Below are 22,431 nucleotides of genomic sequence, written 5' to 3' on the forward strand. Positions count from 1 at the left end.
TGGTCAAATCGATGACGACCGACCATGTGCATTTAGAGGGCTTTCTGTGTCTCGCTACTCACACACAAACCACCACGATCTTCCTCATTTCAACACAGGCACAGACCGGGCGTGACAAAAAGGGTACAAGTTGACAGGAAGATGCGGGAGGACACGTACGACACGCATACATCTCCGTCCAACCATCGACATCAGCTCCGGTTTCGGGATCGGGAAGAATTATGCCATTTGAATTGAATTTAATTCTCTGCCCTCGTTACGCCGTTGGTGGGTGGCGGTTAGCGCAACGCCACAGAAGGATACGGATGCCAGGGCAGTGCCTAGCGTGTCCTTACGTCGAAACACGCACTGACCCGAGGAAGGCGTACATATTTAGATTATGTAAAGCGGGCAGCTGTGCGTAAAGCCCTGTGTAGGCACAATTTTTGGTGCGTGGTGCGAGGAAACGCGCTGGAAACGCCTCGGAGCCATCTAAAATTCAAATTGGCCAACAGAACCTGTGTGTGTGTGTGTGTACTTAAGGGAGGTCCTTGCGTATTGTCTTATCGGTGAGAAGACGTGTAGACGGACGCTTTCTGGGCGCTCTGCTCGTCCCTGTTGTGGAATGTAACTTTTGCTGGACAAACAATCAAATGCTTCAGAAGAAATTAAATTAAATTCTCTATCAACTCACGCTACGACGAGTCATTAGAGAGCGGACATTCTGGAGAAGATCGGAAACAAATCGCACCCAGCATGGTGGTCACGGTAGTGATGGATTTGACGGGCAAAGCTCATTGAGCGTCAGTAATGGGTAAAATGCTTCCTTAATCGGAATCGGCTTGATAGAGCTCCGAGAACATTTAGAATCTATCACATCATCGATCGGTCCGGGATCTATCCCCTAACTGTCGCGGAATCAATCGGAAGAGCAGGTAATAGCTTTCAAGCTATGACGCAAACGAATATCCGGAAAATTTCCGAGTAGTTCGAACGAATGTCCAAGTCGTGTGGAGTCTAATTCTTGAGGAATCTAGCTATATACTCTGTCGGAAGAAGCAGTCCTCTGGTAGATTCCTGAGCTATCCTGATGTGTTTTGATGTAACCCGGAGGTATCTGGAGCATCAGTTAAGCTTCGGAATTTTTGCTAGAGCTCATATCGCAGGGCTTCATTGAGTGAGTTGACGTTCAGGAATTCTACGATGAATTAAATACATCAGCTCTCAATACTTGCTGAGACTAAGGGTATAGAGTCCTCACATTCTTCGTCTATTTCTAGATCAACTTGAAGTTCGCCAAGATGCATCTACTAATAAATTATTATCGCTTCTAGGATGTCAGTTCTCCGCTAACTTAACCTTCAAAATCAATATACTTTTCAACCCAGTCTTTATAACTGACGTTTTTACTTCTTCTTTCAAGAACCTCCCAGAAAATCTTTATCGGATGTCGCACCTGTCCATTTTCTCGAAAAATTCTTGAAGAAAAAACATCCAATCCACAGCGCAAGCGTTCCGTTCTGTCATGCTTTAGTTTTCTGACCATCCTTTTCATCCCTTCTTTCCACTGTAATACATCCACCAGTCGTCCGGAATTCTTCTTTCTAAAAGATGCACTACAATATTAAGCAGCAGCAACAGCAAATCATAGACACACCTATACAGTACACACCGCACCGACAGACACTCCTGTTGTTCTTGCTCCGTTGCCCACAGATCGCAAAGTATTTATATTGAAGTGTGTTTGCTCTCTTGTCTTTTCCTTTCCATTCGCAGAGGGACAATCAACAGTGAATGTACAGCTCGTGGTTAAAAAGTACGTTGAGCGTGGCAGTGCGGTGGCACTCTATTGCGAAAATGATGTTTTGCCAGACATCCTCTACAAGGTAAGGTTGTCAAGCTGATGGGATTTGGACTCGCGAGAGTGTTTGTTTCTCGCACCAGTTTCTGGAGCTGGTTCCAGAATTCCATTTGCAATTGATTCCGAGAGATAAATTGCTACTCTACACTGTCTTTTTTATGTCCTCACGATTCTAGGTGACCTTTCTCAAAGAAGACAGCAAAATTTTTGAGTATATTAAAGGACGAAGCCCACCGTACCGGAACTACAGTATACCTGGTGCCGAAATTGATGTAAGTCTTTAACCCCTTTGTACTGTAGATACTTTGAAGATATTTGACAGCTACTCCATAATGCGGATAATAGACGAGGACTCCGTCAGACGAGGCCTGTTAACGATGTACCTTCGATTAACTTCGATGTTCCTTTTCGCCTCTCGGCTACAAATCTTGTCCGGTGCTGAAATGAATCGACATGCCAGAAACACAAAATCTTCCTTAATGAGCCGGACCGGACTTTATGCACTTCCTTACGTCTCTTGGTCGCCATTTTACGCCGCGAAAAGCGAAATTTCAATAAACACCTATATTTAACGTCTACCTTTTTAAGACCTTTTAGCGCGGTTGCTTGCTCAAAGAACGGCCACCCATTGGCTGCCATGCCATTACCCGGGTGCCATTAAAAATCGCATTCTCGCCCCCAACGCACACCGGTCAGGTGAACCCTGCGTCACTGGGGCAATCTTGGTCGGGCTTGTTAAAGCAAAACAAACGACTTCAATACGTTATGCGGAGGGTACTTCTCGGTGCCCCGAAAGAAAAACCAGCCAGAAAATATATTTTATTACCACCGTCGATCTAGGTGTGGTATTCGGAATGTGTCTACATCTATCGACTATCCGTGTCCGACCGCCGGAAAACCATTAACTCCTTATATACCGCTTGGGGCGCGCGGGCATCATAAACCATTCGCCGCAAACCATAAAGCATCAGCATTAACTTCCTTTCCAAGGGGTGAAAAAAAAAGTCCAACCAGAAACCATTGCATTCTTGATGTTGATGTAGCTTGTAATTAAATGTGTTTCTCTCTCTCTTTCTCTCTCTCTCTTTCTCTCTCTCTGATTTGCTTGCCTTCCCATCACATGAACCTGACCAGTGGAAAAAGGTGACTCCGTCAACGCTTACTCTGAAGAATGTGGACTACGATGCATCCGGCTCGTACTACTGCGAAGTGTCGACCGATACGCCCATCTTCACCAAAGCATCAAACGATGAAATGCTGCACGTGATGCGTAAGTGCCGGGACTCGTCTTATGTAACTCTGTGAACGGTTACTGACGTTCGGTTTTTTTTTGTACGTTCGTGCTACAAATCTCTCCCATTAACAACAGTGCCACAGAAGGGACCACCGAACATTGAGTTTGCCAAGGAACAGCTGTACTACGGCGATATGCTCATCGCGAACTGTACCACATCGAGAGCCCGCCCATCACCGCACATTACGTGGTTGATTAATGGTAAACTGGTAAGAAGCAAATCCTTAAGCTCGGGTCCACTAATGCTCAAAGTTCTGTCGTCCGAACTCATACGCTCATAATAATTCGTTTGGTCTTTCGGTTAAAGTACTTCCATTCAATAAATATTACTTAATTCGTGTATGTCACGAGTAACGTGAACCGTTTTTAATCCCCGCACACACACACACACTCACAGGTGGATGATGCTCACGTACGGCAGCTACATCATAACTCAAAAAATAGCCATCGCTCGAAAGTACAGCCACCGCTCGGACAGCAAACGACAGTTTACCACGGGAAGGTCATCGGTTCCGGTAGCAGTTCTTCCAGCAGTGGTAGCTTAAAGGAACTAAAGCAACGGACGAAAGGTAAGGGATAGTGTCAGACATCCTGCGGTTGATTCTGACGAAATATCTTCAAGGACTTCTACTGAGCAAATTGTTTTAGTTTAGTTAGATTTAGCTTGAAATGCTTGTACGCGTAGCTCACCGAGCGCCAGCTCTATATAATTAGTGTCTAATGTATTTACTCGTCCTATACTCTTACCATCGCTTCCTGACATCTCCACGGACTACCGATAGCGGTGGAAAACGACTTCCAGGATAAATTGACCAAATCGACCAGCTCGATGGGATTGGGCGGCGGAGTTGGGGGCGGTAACGGTGGCTACTCGGGTAGCTTCGAGATTCAGCCCAACATCGGCTACAACAGCTTCGAGAGTGGCTACAACTACGGCATCAAGATGCATCACCCGGGCCGGGAGCGAAGCGGCGGCAGTACGATCGGCCTGCTGAACGGAGCATTCGGTGGTTCCGCGTACGGCAGCTTCGGCGGGATGGCCGGTCTGGGATCGCTCGGTACCGGGCCGGGGCTCGGTGCGCCCGACATCATTGTGGAGGAGAGTGATAAAAAGACTTGGCAGCGTAACGACTACAACTACAACTATAACCAGTACTACGACAATAAGCAGCTACAGCAACAACAGCAGCACTATGACAATGGCTACCGAAAGCATCGGTAAGTATCCTTTAATAGACTCGAGTACCCGTAGAACAGAGGGACAGGTGTCGCTCTACCAAGTGTCGGTTCTACCACCCGACCGGGGACCAACAACACGTTTAACTCAGCGCGAGTCATGTGTCCGAACTCGGCAGCTCCCCTAAGCAAGCTGATTATAGCCTCTCAATAGTAGCTAAACACGGAACAATAACTTTCACTCAACTCTTCCTCCCCCGTGGAAACCCACGTCACCTTCGATCTCGTCATCGGCTGGAGCAACCGTAGCCGAAAAACAATATTAATTAATTATCAGTCAAGGCTGTGCTGGCACGGTTGCGTGTCCGATGATGGTAAACGATTACATTCCTAACGAGAAACATCCCCGGGCACATTTTTCTTGATAGATGTCAGTGCGAAGCTACGAAGGGCATCAATATATTGAACCAATTAATATGTCCAGAAGGAGTTAGTTGGTGCCCCGAGCAAAAAAAAGAAAGACAAGGACAAAAAGTAGCATCTAACGCAAAACAATCTGCACCAGAAAGGTAAACTGATACCTTTCGTCGTGTTTCGTGCAATTACACCGTACGAAACTGGCAGCAAACTTGGGTACCTCACATTGACCGAGAAATCCTTGAAGCAAGTACTTTAACTACTCGTCCGCATGATTGAAGAGATGTTCTGCTAAAAGTCTCTCTGTGTCCGACATTCACTGATTCAACTTCAAGGATCCAAGAAACAGAGAAAAGCTCCAAGGAATTTATTCCTTCCACTACAAACCCGGCAATTAATAGGTTTGTACAAGGAGGGTTTCTATGAGGACCACCAATTGAGAAGGCCGTGAGAACTGAGCAGATGGCGCTCTCTCTCTCTCTTTTTGATTTAATGACCTACTAGGTTTTCGTGTAACTAAATCCTTGAATGTATTTTTATCGCACGGCCGAGCGTCATTGGTACGAGGACAGCTGTCCTGTGTCCCGAGACTTATGGACATTAACTTCAGATATCTTTATAAGGGAAGTCGCTTAGAGATGTGCCGTGCTACAGGGTTTCTGAGATGAACTGGTGATATCGTGGACAACGCTGGACTCTGATCAAGATTAAGTAGACAACTCGGAGATTGAATCTGAAGCTGTCACGAAACTTCTGGACTCTACCTTATATGTCTGAGATGATGTCTGAACACCTTTTGAAGCATTTCAACAATATCCAGGGCGGAACTTATTCTGCCAGCAAGTTGTCTACTTCAGATACGGCACCAAGATATTTCCTAGTGTACTTCAACACCTGTTTTTCTTTCCCTTTTTCTCCAATTTGTTGCAGTCCCTCGTTCGAGCACAAATATCGACGGCACGTCAACGAGGGTGAGCAGCGCAAGAGTCACCGGGTGTTTGCCTCCTACAGTCAGCTGTCGATCCGCATCACCGAAGCACTGACGGACAGCCTCGGCCGGATAGAGATCACCTGCCTAGCGACCATACCGGCGCACGTAGAGCCGGGCGAGCAGTACGCCGACTATAAGACTTCGCTGATCAAACGTAAGTCTCCGCTCCATAGCTTCAGCTCTCTTAAGTCTCAAAAGTCTTAGGACTTCAACTCAATCCCGATACGATCCAGCCATTTGTTGTACACGTGCTGTGCACCCACAGCTCCAGTAGCTGTTCAGCGAAACCGCAATTTCTCTTCGCTGGATGCTTATTAGATGAAATCCACTGTTGACAATTGGCTGCTGGTAGCGTCATCACAGCGCAAAACTGCTTGCCAAGGCAAATTTTTCTCCTGCACCTACTATTATTTTTATGATCCCTCGGTTTGCTCGTCTCGTTTCGCTTGTGTCCCACGCTTGCCACGGTTGAATCCGAGGATGATGGCTTGCCTCAACGAAAAACCCCCTCCTTAAGCCCGCTATTTCCAGCTCAATAAACACCTGAACAAAAGCAGAGCGCTCGCAGCACCAGTCGAGCCATGCTGACGATGGAGGTTAGCGTTGGAGTTGTGGAGATGGGAATAAACAAAAGATTGCTATCTTCTGCAAAGCAAAACCACAATCTTTACCAACGCATCGGACCGGCACTGGTTGGCTCGTGGAGGGCAACCAACGACTTTTGTTTGTCCTTTTTTTCCGTTATCTCTCTCTTTCTGTTTGACGCTCTTATTGCTCTTCTCATCCTCACGCGAGTAATTATTTGCTACTGAGTGGTAAATGCACGGATTGGAGTGTGGAATGCATACCTTTTGCTGGTTTCCGCCCGGTCGAGATTTCGGCGAAATTGTTTGCCATTCATGAACCTGCATTAATTTCAATTCCACCAACTCTTTTTCGGGCGAGCCTTTCTGTGAAGCGGGAACGCTCCAGCCACTGTAACATTTAATTAGTTTTCTACCCTTTTTTAAGCTTTAAGTTTGGATTTGGGGTTTTTCGTGATGCGGGGATAAATTGTTCACACGTTTAATTTTACTATTTTACATCTCATTACATTTGAAGTCGTAGTAGCTGGCCTGATGTCTATGGTACCTTTGATTTATATTTGCTAGCTCTGAAGATCCTGAAGTTATCGTATCCTCGGTATGATATAAAAAGTCGTCCATTGGTTGACCTTCAAAAAGATGTATCATTTAACATCCCCCCTCACACAAAGGCCATATAAAGAAGAGGTTTGTGTTGAATCGTAACGGCGAAGAAGCTGTGAACGTAGGAACGAATAACGAGCATCGTACGTCGCCTACCATCCTTCGGCAGCGCCCGGGAGCTTAAAGATTGTAATAAATTTTGTTTCATTCTGGTACTGTCAGCCGACCCGAACTTCTGGCAGCATCTGGAACCTGTTCAGCTGCTGTCCCTCCAGCTACGCTCCCCAAAGTCTTCAAGGACCTATCCACTATGGGACGAGCAGAATCCCAACTGGTGGTCTAAATATTATTTTATTAACTTGAGGTTGGAATAACATTACTGGACAGGGTGTCTGTGTGTGTCTTGAATATCTAGAGGATTACAGAGTAAAAGTATATTCTTCTTCCTCTTTTTCATGAGGTTACTCCACTAGTATGAGTACGAGCTGCTCAATTACCTCTAACTTGCTTTAGGACTCGGCAACTAGTGGCCATATATCCCAGTTCCCAGTTTTGACCACACCTTGAGCTCATTTTGCGTAGCTATACACTCCAGCTATAAAACCAAAACCCTGTGCGTCTGAGTCGGACAGGCTCGGTTATCAACGCCATCAGCCTGCAGGGTGACATAATTCTCAGATTTTATCTAAACGGCGCCGTACAACATCGGGACCTAACTTTTCACCGGCACAAACTCTCTTAAATAGTTTCTTAATTCTCGCACAACAAATCTGTCAACCGGTAATAAAATGAGGTTAGCACGGATGCTCGCGGATGCACTCCAGAGTGACCAGCAGCGACCGCAAAAAGCCGTTTCCACAAAACCACTCCACCAGTTACGGGGTTTTTTGAGGGGCCGGAAAAATAAAACCACTGCACCGGTTTGTGCGAGACCTCACTTTCTCTCGGCGGCGTTAATTTCTCGACAAAGGCTTGGAAATTTCTGACAAAACAAACTTTTAAACAAAAAAAAACTCAATTTTACCACAAGCAGGCCAACGAGTGAACCTCCCAACAGATTCAGATTTTATCATGAAACCAACAAAATCGCTGCTGCACCGAAAAACCGGCTGCGAATTAGCGAACTGCAGGGAAAGCAACCTAGAGGTGCGAATGTCTCCAGTAAAACAGATTTTAAATAATGATTCCTGCTTATTGTGTCTTAAACTATTTAACTATATAGCTAGCAATATAAAGCAAGATAAATCTATTACCATACAATAATGACAGAATCCTGCTCATCGAGACGACCGGTTAGTCTTGCATTTCTTCTCTCCCTTTTAGGTAGCCATTGATCCCGGTAGTAGGGTACATACCATGATACCGCGATGTTGCTGGCTAGCCCTCGTACTAGTGACTCGCCTTTTTCCCCAGCTGTCGTTAAAATTCCCCGTGGGAAAACGAGAAGCAAAACGAACCACCCGGCGAAACGAAAAGTTGATGTCATAAGAAAACAAAACAGTTCTTATCCCAAAGTAAGCACTTCCTCCTGTATTCTTCTTCGACATCCTACTGTTTTTTTTTGCGTTCAGCATACACACATACAAAATGCGAGAGAACAAAAGCAACATCATTAACAAGCAAAAAGGGTTTCGCGGCACTAAAAAAAAAAACACAACGAAGGAAAAGTACAAATGCCGACAGTGGCGGGATGGGTTGGGGCGGGTAAGGTGAGGAGCAAAATGGCACGAGAAACACAAAAAGAAATGAAGTATCCTCTTTTGTAGTTGACAACGAAGGCATTCATCATTGTTTATTTATCTTTACCTCCTCGCCTTTTGCGTCGGTGCATGGTCTTCGGTTTGCTGCTGCTGCTGATGATGTTGCTTTTGCATCGTTTATTTTATCCTCGCGAACTCTCTCCGCCTTCAGGACCCTTTCCGTCACCTGTTTCGTCGTTTCGGCGCGAAAGCTAGCTAGCTAGAGCCCACAAGCTGTTACGGTGAGAAATGCTGAGAGTTAGGGAAGGAAGCCGGCTACTTGCTGCTTGTGTTTTTTTTTTTGTGCTGTAATGGACAGCTCCGTTTGTTGGTTTAGAAGCGCAACAGGATTTCCCTTCCAGCAGGCAGAACGAGTTTCGGTCATTGCCACAGACCGGGCACACGGCAGGGTACGGATACGCCGCTTCTCCGTTGCAATTATTGTAATATGGTTTGAGTGGATATTTATGTTGCTTCTGTTGTTTTTTTTTATGTGTACCTCTACAAAATCTATTCATCAAACATTTGTAAGGTAAATGAATTGGGATGGAAAAGTCGTATTCTGTCCGAAGCATAGCGTTGTGGCTTATGAAGACCATTTGTCGTTCATCTACTGAGGTAAGCATGATGGTATAGTTGATAGCGGCGCTAGCTATCGATACGAAGGGATTGGTTTCGAATCTCGGACCCGAGAGTCCTCAGATATCTTCACCAAAATATTTTTCCAGCTTCCTACGAGTGATTAAAGTCATAAAGCTTGCAAAAAGTCCCAAGAAGAATACTAAAGAGGAGAACTCACACACTCTCTTACTCTCTTGCTCTTGGGATATTTTAAAATACCCCGATACAACTATTTTTCTTCTCATCAACAAACAGAGCGCAATTTTATTAATTTCCACTCCATTGCAGTGTGGCCTAATCGTTCCCTGCACTAAATGGAGCATCTGTAACATGATTTGTTTTGTTTGAAATTTAAACCGCCTAATGAGTGCCATCTATAAACAGCTTCGTTACGTGTTTTTGACCAACGGAGGAAAAGGACAAGTTTCTATTTCTTTCCCCAACACCGACAACACACCGGGCGAGGACGGAACGAGAGAGAAAAGAAAAATGCCGGAAAAAAACACATTTTCTTCGCCCCGCTTTCCCCTTCCACCCATATTTATCGCGTTTCCGGGTGAAGCCGTGAAGCAAATAATCAACCCCTAATAGCTTCCATTTGTCAAAGCTCTTTTACTTCCTACGTAATTTACCTCTACCCATTTTCTATCACACTCGCCGCGTGCTGGCAGCAAACCGTTTTGCTTCGGGGTGGAAAATGTTACTACCAACCGCTCACCCTTCCACCACCCCCTGCTAAAACCCTGTGCCTTATCCCTAATGGTTCGATGGTCATTTTGAAAAGTAGCTCATTTCGACCAACAACAGGGGTACAACAACAACAAAAAAAGCCAGCACCCGTCTGGGAAAATTCAATTAGAAAACATTGGGTACAACAATATTGTACGCGTTCGTAAAACGTGCGCGCGCGCGCGTGAAAAGCGTGTGGGAAAGATTGTGAAGCTAACCGAGAGAAGAAGAAAAAATACACCCCTCTATGTTATCTACTTTATCATCTTTATGTTTTCCTTGTATTTTTCTTCTTTTTTTTGCTGGTTTCCTTTAGCTTGCTTTTATGCTTTTCGCACTCCCGCATACGCAAACCCATTATAGTAAAGTATATTTTTTTATTTAGTTAAAGCATCTTATCGCGCATCGGAGGAACAGCGACATAAAGTTGCAACAAAACAAGTGAATTTATGACCACCGCCGCGTATCTATTCGCATCTTCGTAAAAGTGGTTGAATCCTCTACCTTCCCGAGGGACACAAGGCTAGAGTCCTGCAATCCGAATCGCCATTTTGTAGTGTATCGGACGCTGAATTCAATGTGCGGCACAAAAATGCACAGCTTTTGAATTTAAATCCATCGAAGCGCCTAACATTAGGCAATACGCAGCGCAGATGAATTACACAATCCAGGTGAAGCCGAGAGTGCTGAGGCACCGCAACTGCCGGTGAACAATAGCCTGGTCAAGTGAATGAATTCCCTACGCTCAAAATCATTAAAACTATTTCGGCGTACCTCGAACTCTTGCCCAACTTTTCTTTCACACTAACACTTAACTTTAAAACATTATTTAACTTCCCGGGGTTTTTTTTTTTTTTTTTGTTCGGGCTGAATTCTGCCCGACCTAGTTCGATGCACAGTGTCGAACCGACCAGCAGTGTGCAGTAATTACCGTTCGCATCAAAGTTCTCGATGCACTAGCCTAACTACTTCGAAGCGAACGTGGCTCAAGGCTGGCTGGTTACCCTTGCCGTATCAGCATCGATTACTTCCGGCCTCATTACCCAGCGCTCAGAAGTACCTCCGAAGTGTAGCGTACAGAACAGAACGACAACAGGAAAAAAATCGCTTTTTGTAAGCGATAAAATTACTTCACAAACTCTCGATCCCGAGGCCACACTGCAGGATTTGTCTGGAGTGCAAAAAGCTGTTTTATTGCTAGCGCTAGTTAGCAGTTGTCCTGGGCGGTACCTTGGCCGTGAAGTAAGGTACCGATGATTATACCGACCGTGCCGGAGCATGGTGGTGAGAAGTGTATTGTTCCTTATTTGTGGTTTTAAATAGTTCGATGATAGAGCTTAGGGATAATTGACGTCTATTCGCAAGACTTTTCTTTCAGATAATTGGAGCTAGTTTTTTTTTTGCTGGGTTTAGAGTTTCTCGGATATGTTATCGGATGTACGGATACGACAATTATCAGCTGATACTTACTTCAAGACTTGGGCTAGAGATATCCGGATATGTTGGCTACGTTACTGATGACGTTCAGGTTTGAGTTAGAAAACCTACCAACTTCACGACTTGGTTTAGAGTTTCCTGGATGTGCTATTTACGTTACTGATGACGTCTTAGTTAACGTGGGACGACTATTATTCTCTCAAACTAACTTTAAGACTCTAAGAGATTCCTGGACATGTTGTCGACGTTACTGATCATGTCTAATTTTAACCGTGGCTGCTATTACCAACTCCGATTAACTTCACGACTTGGTTTTGAGATATCTGGACATATTGTCTACGTTACTGATGACGTCCAAGTTATCATTAAACGACTATTATCGACTCAAACTAACTTCAAGACTTCAACAGAGATTTCTGGACATGTTGTCTACGTCACTGTTGACGTCCATGCATAAGATAGAAGTTCAACTTCACGACTTTGTTTAGAATTTTTCATTTTGCGTTTTTGACCTTTAAGTTGAGGTTGGACGACTATTACCATCGCATTCTTACTTCAAAACTTGGTTTACAGATTTCGGGACATGTTGTTTACGTTAATGATCATGTGTAATTTAAAGTGTTGCTACTATTACCATCTCTTACTTACTTCAAAACTCCATTTAGAGATATCTGGACATGTTTTCTAGGTCACCGATCACGCCTAAGTTGAAGTTACCTTCTCCTACTAAACTTCCTGTTTTCTTTTTCAACCTATCTCTACTTACAGTCGACATTGAGCGGAACGATCAAACATCACCCCAACCGTCGATGAGCGGTATGGCCGCATTCGGCAACTCGGGCGCCGCACAAAACAGCTTCCATTCGGTGCCGGTCCGCAGCCGTTCCGCCGTAGCGCTGACCGGTGCTTTATTGGCGCTGAGCGTCGCTTACCGTCGCTTCCGACCACGCCTGCTAGTGTAAATGGTGCATCCTTTCTACAAACCTTTCCCGATAGCCCGGCCGCCTGATCAGTGGAGCCTAATGTCACGGAGTTCTCCAAGCCCTGTCCCCCACCACAAAGGATGAAGATATGTCGCTATTTAGCTCCAGCTCTTTTTTCCTACAATGCCCCAAATTGTGTCCGTTTGTGTTTTTTTTTGCGCGTGTGTTTTTGTGTGGGAATCACCCTAGAGGGGTGTGTGTGTCCGCGCATCTGTGTATATGTATGCTGTAATAAGCCAGTGTGTATGTAAAGTGTTGTTTCGTGCAATGCGTCAGAACGAACTCTGTGGTTATGGGACGAACATCGAACATCGAGTGATAGTGAAGGTGTATCAAAATTGGTGCAGTTTGTGTTCCGGTTAGCTTTCATTCGCCCAGGGAATGGTACCCTAATCGAATGTGGGGTCCAGAAAGTAGGAAGACATATTGCATTGGTAATGCGATACGCACAAAGGAATACGTTGTGGCTGTGAAAAGCTCTCCCGAAAGCACGAAGAAAAATGGCTTATCCGCGTGCGTGCGTGGAATGCGTGAGGGAGTCGTTTAATGCATACGAAAGAAATATGTGTCACACTACCAACCAACCAACCAACCAACAAATCACCATTCCCAGAAGAAAATCCACCACCACCAATCAAAGTCCTCTTGCCCGGTCCAGAGACATCAGGGCCGCGCCGAATAAACAAGCGTGGAAGAAAGGTAAGTGAAGCACATTGACAGCTATATCGGCGAAAACCGGTCGACTCCAGCAAGTCTAGAAACGTATGGAAGCGTTTTAAGATTTCTTGAAGCGCTATTTTTCGCTCAAGTTAAACATCAAACACCAACCTGAGCTGATTACTCTTCTTGGTACCGTTTGACTGATGTCGCATGTCACCCATCCCTGGAACAGTCCCGTCATCGATTACAAACTATTGCTCAAGTATGTAAATCTATCAACAATAAGGTTAAATGATTAATGACGCTTACCGGTGACGAATGACGAGCAAAGAATCGAGGAATCAACTATGCACAAACGAACTGTAACGACTGCTAGCGAGCTATTGCTGACATCGTTGAGACGAGTTTGCATTTTCTGCAAATGGCGGACACAATGGACGAGAGGGCAGAGGCCTCTGCTCCACGGAAACACGGAATCAGTTCGAAACAAGGCACGACGACGAGCAAACAATGCCGATCCGGTGTCAACACAAAACCTGGAGCAGTTAGTGAAACCGGATAGTCACAAACCAGGCTTACGGCGCAAACGTGCCGTGCAAAATTTCCGATGCGGCGTGTTTGCGGCGTCGGTGTTCAATTTTATTGCTCTTGATTGCAACTAATGATGGGATCGATCACGGCTGACGGTAAGCTGGCACTCCATCTCCCCCCCCCCCCTCCAATTAGCTTCATCACACGCCAGAACACTGGAACGAAATGTAAATAGTTGCCTGAGCTCTCTGAGTGGCGCATTCTTCAAACAGTCAGCCAACTCATGAGCTGGCAGGCGATGGTGAGGAAAATTAATCAACATGCTGTTCGATTGAGTTTCTATTGTCGGTTTCGCTTGTGTTGAGTTCAGTTGAGGGTGAAGACATAAAAAGGTAACTGCAATGAATAGTTGGAAATAATTGTTAAGTTAATTAGAACTACGAGCCTTCTGAAGGTATAATTGTTGATGATTGTTGAGTCCTTGGGGACCTTTGATGACTTCTTTCAAGGATTTTGAAGTTGAAGTTAAAGTCAGAAGAATTTATTCTTGAGAATACGACATAAATCCCCCAAACGACATTTACACTATTCACTCGCTTAAGATCATTCAAGTTGAAGAAGGTTCATCCAGCGAAGATCTACTCGCAGGGCTACTGTCAAACATTTTTTTTTTTTTTTTTTTTTTTTATTCATAAAGAACGGCCTGGCCGTCAAACATTTGAACTTTAAAGAATTATTTCAAGGATTTCTCAAGTTAAAGTTGAGGACCCAAAAATTCTTCTTTTGGTAATGCAAACCTTGAAAGGTCGCGGCTTGCCAAATTCTGGTTTTTCTATGATTTGATTTTACCAGAAGCTGGATAGTCAGTTCTGCGTACGGGAGTGGGCGGTCCGGATGGGATTCAAACCCCGGTCCTGCCATGTGAAGACCGGCGCCGCAATCACCTCTCCTTGAAGTTAAAATTGAGGTCCCAAGAATTTATTCTTGATCTGTTCCTGCTGAGAATACGACATAAATCCCCCAAGTAACATTAACACCATTCACTCGCTTAAGTTCATCCAAGGGTCAAAAAGTTCATCCAGCGTAGCTCTGCTCGCAGTGGTTGCAAAACAACCAACCAACAGATAAAACCAAACCATTTCATTCCATCAGCATTATCATCATGGTCAGTCATGGTTATCATGATGTCTATAGCACGCTCGACAACTTCCACCTGCTCTGCCTATTCCCAGAGCTGTTGCCCAAAAAAAACCAACACCGTTAGAGAAAGTTCATTATCGGTGAGCGGTTGTTGTTGCGCTGTTTTCTGTGTCCTTCGCTATGCAAATGAATAAATGGAGGCCCCAAAACATTAAGAAATCAACACGGAAATCCCCGCGTGAGGAATTCAATTTATTTATTCAGAGCTTGCGATGTTCTTCCCATTCTTACTGACTTTCGTTTTTTTTTTCCCACGACAGCACACCCAACAATTCTCAACAGGATAGCATGAAGGCGTTTTATCTAGCTTTTTGTTTCTTCTTTATGTTGGAGTTTTTTTATGGCTTCAAGCGGGGGGAAAGTATCGAGTTTGGATTGATTTCTTTTTTTTTTTTTTTGTTGGGCTGAATATTAAACAGCTAACCCTGACAAGCCGTCAATAATACCTACATTTTCTCTTTCCGTACTTTGTTTGCTCGATTATCTGTTACTTAGTGCATAGTCTACAGAGATTAAAAATATTTCTTAACATTTATCCTACAGATTTATAACGCGAACTCTATTTTCCTTAGAATCCTTGAGATTAGTAACTATAGAAAAGAATTAAAGCAAGTAGCCATAAAACCCAACTACCAATTAGTCATACAAGTTCACTTGAACTATTAAAGGCCTGCTAGGGAAACAAAACTATCTCGCGACACAATTACTAAGTCTAAACCGCTGCTCTTTTCCCCCAAAAAAACCCCAACTAACCCACTAACTTCCTAATGCTTTAACTCTGCCAGGCCCTTAAATCATCGCCGAGACTCCGGGAGCTTTCAAATGGTTTAAAACTGCCGACCTACATAACGTTCAGCAGCGCCTGATAGCGCTTGTTTGGCTACAACTATTTGAAACAATCTGTTGCGCACGGTTGCGGGAAACTTCGCCTCAGGGGCGTCTCCCTCCCTCTCCCCCTGACTTTCCCTGTTCCACCCATTCACCACTCTGTTGTTGAGTAAACCCGCAAAAAGGAGGCCTCCGAAATTGGGCTTTTAGATTCAGAAAATTAATTTTCTACAGCTCAAACACGAGCTGGGGGAGCCATCCTTTTTAGATCCAACCCGAAACGGCCGGCAGGCCACTCGAACGGTCTAATGTGGTTGGCTTGAGTGTAAAGACCTACCAGGCAAAATCTGCAAGCAATCAATAGAAGCCAAAGAGGAAAAGAAAAGGAACAGGAAACATACACACACACATACACGGTATCCCATTTAGATGAAAACAACCGGAAACCCAGATGTTTTTGGAAGGGGGTGTGGGAGGGGGGCGTCCGGGGAGAAAAAAAGGTTTTGATATCCCTTCGCCGAGTCATTCGTAGCTCTCCAACATTCCTTAGGTTCTGCAGTTCTTTTCAAAATCCCCAGCGCCATCACAGACAGCGTCCTGCATATAGGATCTCTCTCTCTCTCTCCCGCCGGATATTTGCACATTACACGTGGAATGTTGTTCGACATTCGCGACTCATTACATACGGCACCCCATTTCCCAATTTTCCATGTCATCTCCGTTCGGTGGCGGTGAAAGTTGGAGCGCGGTCGTTCGCTTAAGCTCCTACTTATTTGTCGCACCCTTGGGAAACGGAAATGGATAAAACCTCACAATCATTCCGGATGCCAAGCAAGAGCGAGAGAGAGAGAGAGAGAGAGCCCCGAGCTTCCCAGTGGCTTACATCAACTAAACCCCTGTTCAAAACTATCAAGCTCGGGGTGTTTGGTCGAAAACCCTTTTTCCAAAATCCTCCATGAGCTCAAGAAATTGGAGCAAAATAGTGTTGACAGTGTTTTTCGAAATTGTTTGGGAAAGAAAGAATTCGCCATCTCCAATTCCACCGTCCTGAGCTCATATCAGATTTCCCGGGCGCCATTTTCCAAGCGTTACTAACAGTATAAAAAATGGTGGCTGTAATCAAATGATAATGTACCTACCTACCCCTTGGTTAAAGCTTCACCCCAAAGCACTTCACTACTTCTGCTGTCGGAGAGTCTTAGGCGACATTAAGGGGTACGGTAACCCTTTTTCCTGGGAAGTTAGTGCTGGTGAGTGTTAAAAAGTGAATGTTTGTAATGAATCGTACCCGAGCAAAAAAAAAACAACAAAAAAGGCACATTGGCCAAATGAATACCCCAAAAACCTTGGGACTGTTTACATTGAAATGCTTTCTCTGCCACTGATTAGATGAAGATGAAGGTAATGCGGTGGCCGTTCACGGAGCATGGGTGTTTGGCAGTTTTTCTTGGAGGAGCAGAGTTTTGTGTTATCAGATGAAGAATTACGCAAGCTTCTTGCTGCTACAAAGAACTCCACCTCAAAGACAAAAAATCCTTCATAACTCTTCCTCCCTATATGGGTATTGTTGCTTGATTGTCACCATTTTGTAGGACAACAGATAGACATGATAGCAGAGAACAAGCATCAGCAACTGAACACCTAAAAAACCAACCAGACCAACGCCAATGTCTGCCTATTCGTGCAAATATGTGCTCAGTGTATTTTAACAGCAAACGGATGATAATGTTTACCTTTCGGTTGAGTAGCTCTCGGCGGCAAGAGAGAGGGAGAGCCACGATAATGTTTTGCACGGTTCCGTTTAAAAATGGTAACCAGTGACAAGCTACCTACACATAATGGCGGCCCCACGAGGACAATTGCTCTCGTTAGGGAGATGGTGGCATGCAACGTGACGAACCATAAGCTGCTATTTAACTAAGAAGAAGAAGCGAAAAAAAGAAGCAGGGGAGAGATATTGTATAACACAAAGCTCGTGTCAAGCAGCTTTGCGAGCGTTTTTGACGTATTATGTAGCGCGCTTGGAGAGGAATTCCTTCAAGTTGCGTGCTATCACTGGCATAGCCTGATAAGCCCTTTCGGTATGTTGTTGATAGTGGATGTTAACATTGTTAACGTCGGAAGCGTTGAGCCAGGCTCAAGAAGCTTTAATGTTAGAGGTTCCGGGAGAGTTGAGAATTTCTGAGGACCTTTTTTTTTGTTGATGGATTGAGAATGGCTGAGGACCTTCTGGTTGAAGAGAATGTCTGAGGACTCTACGGAAACAACGCCGAGCATATATCAATTGATACCTGTTTCTAATGTCCGTATCGCATCAGCACGCTCAGCCACAACCACCAGCAAACTACCTCCACGACCGCGTGTTTGGAGTAGGGATAATTCGAAATTTTCGCTGCAAGCAATCGATGGAGCCGATACGGGGGGCGGTTGAATAAATTTCCATCCACTAAAGCGGAATCGAAAACCGCGGCGAATACTGGGTGTAATTAAATTGATTACGGGTGCTTGGAACAGCTATCACGCCGTCACGCCGTCCTTTCGTACTTCCGCACTCGACGGGCGCACGCGTTCGCACCTGAGGGATCTGGTCGAATCGCAACACGTGTCCTTAGGCATGCGATGAGTCTCTCTGCCTCTCTCTCTCTCTCTCTCTCGCTAGCTCTCTCCAATAAATTTTCTTCCTCAAAGTCTACCAATAATGGTGGGAACGCACAGCATTGATAGCTATACCACCTCCATCCATACGCCGACTATCCAGTCGATTTAATTCTAATTTCGTGAAAATGAGTTTTCCTTCCATTTTCCGGTTTTCCTTCCCGGCCGTGCTAGGGCCGACCAATCCATCGCGTGTCGTTGATTATCCGCTAGACCGTCCGGCCACCGTCGAAAGGCAATGTGTGGGCAGCAGTGGAAGAAGAACCAAAAAACGCCTTGTCAAAGAAGTATGGCGGCCAAAAATAATGACCGCATCGAATGCTGGTTTTCCGGCACACACACACACAAGTTTCGGAAGTCAAACGAGCGAACCAGAATTCCGGAACACTGGAACGTTCCGTTCCGGATAGTTAATTGAAACGGATGTGAAAAATCTCATACTCACACGGTTGTGTGTGCTATAACAGTTGCTATAATAACTATCATTTACACTCACGAACGGGTCATCGAGGTGCTCATGGACCACTAGTTCAACAAGCCGGTACAATGCGCGTTGCCTAACGAAAGGCGCTACTATAAAGATATAAGTGACACCTCGATGTAACACACTGCAGACCGAGATGACATTTAGAGTAAGAAGAGATTTTTTTATCCCCCGGTTCATGATTTAATAAAACAGTTAATTGAAGTGCATGAGTCACTCGGCGCTACTATCAAAACAGCAATCAAGATACTAAAATCAAATTACTTGGCTGAGGAAGCTGCGAATCGAAATCCCATCATCAGTGCCGCCATCTGACTAACCGTGTGAGTGTGAGTTTGAGTTCAGCCAGACGCTGCCAGTTGCTAAATATTGCTGTCGGACGACAGGCAGCGAGTAGCTTGCAAACGACAGGACAATATTTATTTTCTGTGATTTTTACACCCGTTGCATCAAGTTGATTAGTTCTATCGATTCGGTGCTGACGATGTTTGCAACGTTGATGAGTATTTCGTTACTGTAGCTGTATCGCTTCTGACTGGTAAGCGATTTGAAGTTAAAAAAATGCAACCGGAATAAAACTAATTTCAAAGGCGTCTAAAAGTATGCAAAAGAGTAGATAAGAGTAGCATGCCTCTTTTTATAGCAAATTATTCCTTAGTACAATAGTATTCTTTAGAACGAAAATCAGTGTTATAAAAAATATTTATAGCCAGGGTATATGTAAAACATCTGCAGACCCTTTTAGAGCTACGCTTCAAATCACTGTAGCTCATAATTTGTGTGCTATAAAACCATTACTTTACGTTTTTTTATAGCAGACAAATCACTTAGGCCTTTACAGCACTTATCATCGCGCTTAATTAATAGTTCTTGCACGCAAATCAGTGTGCGTGAAAACAAAAACACGTGGAACCACATAAAATAATCCTAACCATAACCTCACTAACTGTCGTAAAACTGTAACGACAATAATGAAGTACTCGATGTCCGCCCTTGGAAACAGCCGGGTACATATCCGTACCCATTATCACCCACGTCCTCCGGTGAGTACTAGCTATGAGAAACGGACGCTAGACGTGGACCACCATTGGGGTTTTGTTTTATTTTTTCCAATATCCCATACTCGCTGCCTAGAGGTCGTCGAGCGAATGCGCTAGTAGTACGCACATTTGGTCGACCGTGTACTACAGCACACACACACACACATAAGAATCCCCTAATTGGGATTCGTGCGCTTATTTATTTGTACACAGTCGCCGAACCTCACTAGAATGACTAAATTTATGATGCTGCTGCTGTATTAGCGTCGCACCTCGGGAACGCAAAATCACGACCGAGACCTGCTCTACCGAGATGTACCCAATATTGGTCGGCTGCCCATGCTTGTCTAACGCTTTGCCCTCCACAGGCCAAAAAAAACCCTCCTCCGATGCCATTTTTCTCGTTCGATTAGTTTTACCGGGGTACGTTGCCCCGTTGATCCTCCAATATCCTAGCCCTCCTAGTCGGATGACTGCAAGCGTAAGCTCCCTCCGCTTAGCTTACGGCTGTGATAAAGCCTGGTAAGAAAACAAGCAAGCACAAAGCACGTCGGAATCGACGTTCCAGCATTAAAGTCCTCCTGCCCAAAAATGTTGTGTCGTTCGACGCAAAGCTCATTTTCGAGCACTCGTCGGGAAGCTTCGGCGTAGGATTCCGACAGCTACCGTCGACCGAGCTTATCTTATTTCTCTCGAGAGCAAAACCTCATTTACACTGTGTAATGGATTCCATTGCCGAAACCTACCCCGGGCAACGTTCACCCCGAAAGCATTCCGAATAGGGCCCTGCCAGCGAACGTTAACGAAACTGATGGGCTTGGAAGGTTCTTTTGGGCTTTCGCAATTAGGGGCATATCCGGCCATACCCACTCGATTATCCTTCTTTTAGAGCATTGACATACCTTCTTTTTTTTGGGGGCGATACCTGTACAACACCGGTCGTGATTGTATTATTAGCTTTGAAATATGTTTTTCCTTGCTGACAACATTTCATCTTATACTATGATTGTTATAGTTAACCCATTAGCCTTCAATAAAACTTGCTGGTCTTCAGATATTTGAGGATCTGATTTTTTTTTTGGGGTTTTTTTGGTAGTTCTGAATCGGCACGCTTCAAATGTCCTCTTGAGTCGTTGTCACTTTTGTCAATATCTATCACGACTATCTCATCCATCTGATGGGTGAAATGGTTGAAGGCGTGTGTAAGGTTCGGTCCTGCTGGAGGACGCCATTCCAAACAAACCGGTCAAGCCTATTTACTCAATCTGTGCACACTGTGTCAGAAAACCTGTTGAATCCAGCTACGGAGAGTGGCCCCAACTTCATATCGGCAAGAAAGAATCGAAGCACATATCGAGTTCAGCAAACATTGAAGCACATCCAGTTCTTGGAGTGTGTGTGTGTCGCCACTTTTTTCCCCGGACCGGACGATTCGTCCCTGCCAACACACGTCGTCACGTTTTTTGGTGACCTAGTGGACTAGAGCGCGTACTGAGTGACACGATACAATGATTGTCTAAATCAGAACCTTGTACAAATATTTACCAGCATTCGGATACCTCAAAGTCTATGGGCTTAGGAATTCGTTGACAACTTAGGCTCTAGATAATAATGGACAACTTTTGACTACAGTTAAGATAAAGATTGAAGTTGAAATCTAGTGCTCAGTAAAGTCTCTTGTCATTTCCGAAAAGAAGATCGTCATTAGGAGCATAAAGACTTTTAAATAGCAACATGAGGCATAGACTCATAGAGGCGTCACTCGATGATAACTTGGTGAGGAATGTCGGACATCTCTGCTTCACGATCGCCGTTGGTCACCGAAGAGCTAATGAGTAAGCTTCCATCTACTGGTGACTGGTGATGATCTACTACCTTCTGCACTGGTTTCGACTGGAACCTCTGTTAATGGCATAGGACGCCGCAGGTACCTCTTCTTCGACCTGAATATTCATTTATAATCTCTGACAACGATGAAGCGAGGTTGCTCAAACATGGCGTGCTCCGATGTCTCTCTGAATTTCGGACACTCGAGAAATAATGCCTCCTGAGTAAGCTTCTTCCGCTCCAGATGACATTGAAGGAATTCGTGACCTGCCATCAGCGGCATCTTCTCCAAAACAACAGGACGCCTCTTCTGGGATAAACCTGGGACGTCCGCGAGCCATGAGCTGACACTTGCCACTCAGGTGCTCTCTACGATTGATTATTACCCATTTGCGCCTGAATGTATGCAATCGCTAAAGCATGTTTCAATTGAAAAGCTCTTCTAATTATTTAATGACTATTGCACTACATCATTTCAGATAAACTGTTTTCTAAATAAAAATCCAGTTAATCAATGACTGATGCTTTACTTTACCTTCAATTACCGCTACCGTCAGGGAATTAATTAAATTTTGATTTGCTACCTGCGAGCGTTGGCGAGCCACTCGGTGATCGCCATTTTTTTTTTTGGTTCAAAATTCACTCCCACAACGTGCCAGCTGCAGCACGCTGCAGCTCGCGTTTGTTTAAGCGCTTTGCAAAAGGTAACCACATCAATCATTGTTAGTAAATACAGCAAAACCGTATCGATCTCACATCACACAAGCACTGTTTTCCGCACCTGTTTTGCGC

The 22,431-nt window shown here is 44.7% G+C and overlaps 1 protein-coding gene across 2 annotated transcripts in view; it reads left to right on the forward strand.

The window, feature by feature from the left end:
- LOC118505151 overlaps positions 1-22,431 on the forward strand; it is a 109,991-nt gene that overhangs the window by 67,648 nt on the left and 19,912 nt on the right. For both annotated transcript variants that reach the window (XM_036040533.1, XM_036040543.1), the window contains exons 3-10: positions 1,756-1,865; positions 2,017-2,112; positions 2,975-3,110; positions 3,210-3,343; positions 3,532-3,703; positions 3,917-4,352; positions 5,658-5,872; positions 12,200-13,113. In XM_036040533.1, the coding sequence (XP_035896426.1) occupies positions 1,756-1,865; positions 2,017-2,112; positions 2,975-3,110; positions 3,210-3,343; positions 3,532-3,703; positions 3,917-4,352; positions 5,658-5,872; positions 12,200-12,393 (1,493 nt within the window). In that variant the 3' untranslated portion in view covers positions 12,394-13,113. The remainder of the gene's footprint in view (positions 1-1,755; positions 1,866-2,016; positions 2,113-2,974; positions 3,111-3,209; positions 3,344-3,531; positions 3,704-3,916; positions 4,353-5,657; positions 5,873-12,199; positions 13,114-22,431) is intronic.

This window comes from Anopheles stephensi, chromosome X, assembly GCF_013141755.1.
Source record: "Anopheles stephensi strain Indian chromosome X, UCI_ANSTEP_V1.0, whole genome shotgun sequence".
NCBI lineage: Eukaryota > Metazoa > Arthropoda > Insecta > Diptera > Culicidae > Anopheles > Anopheles stephensi.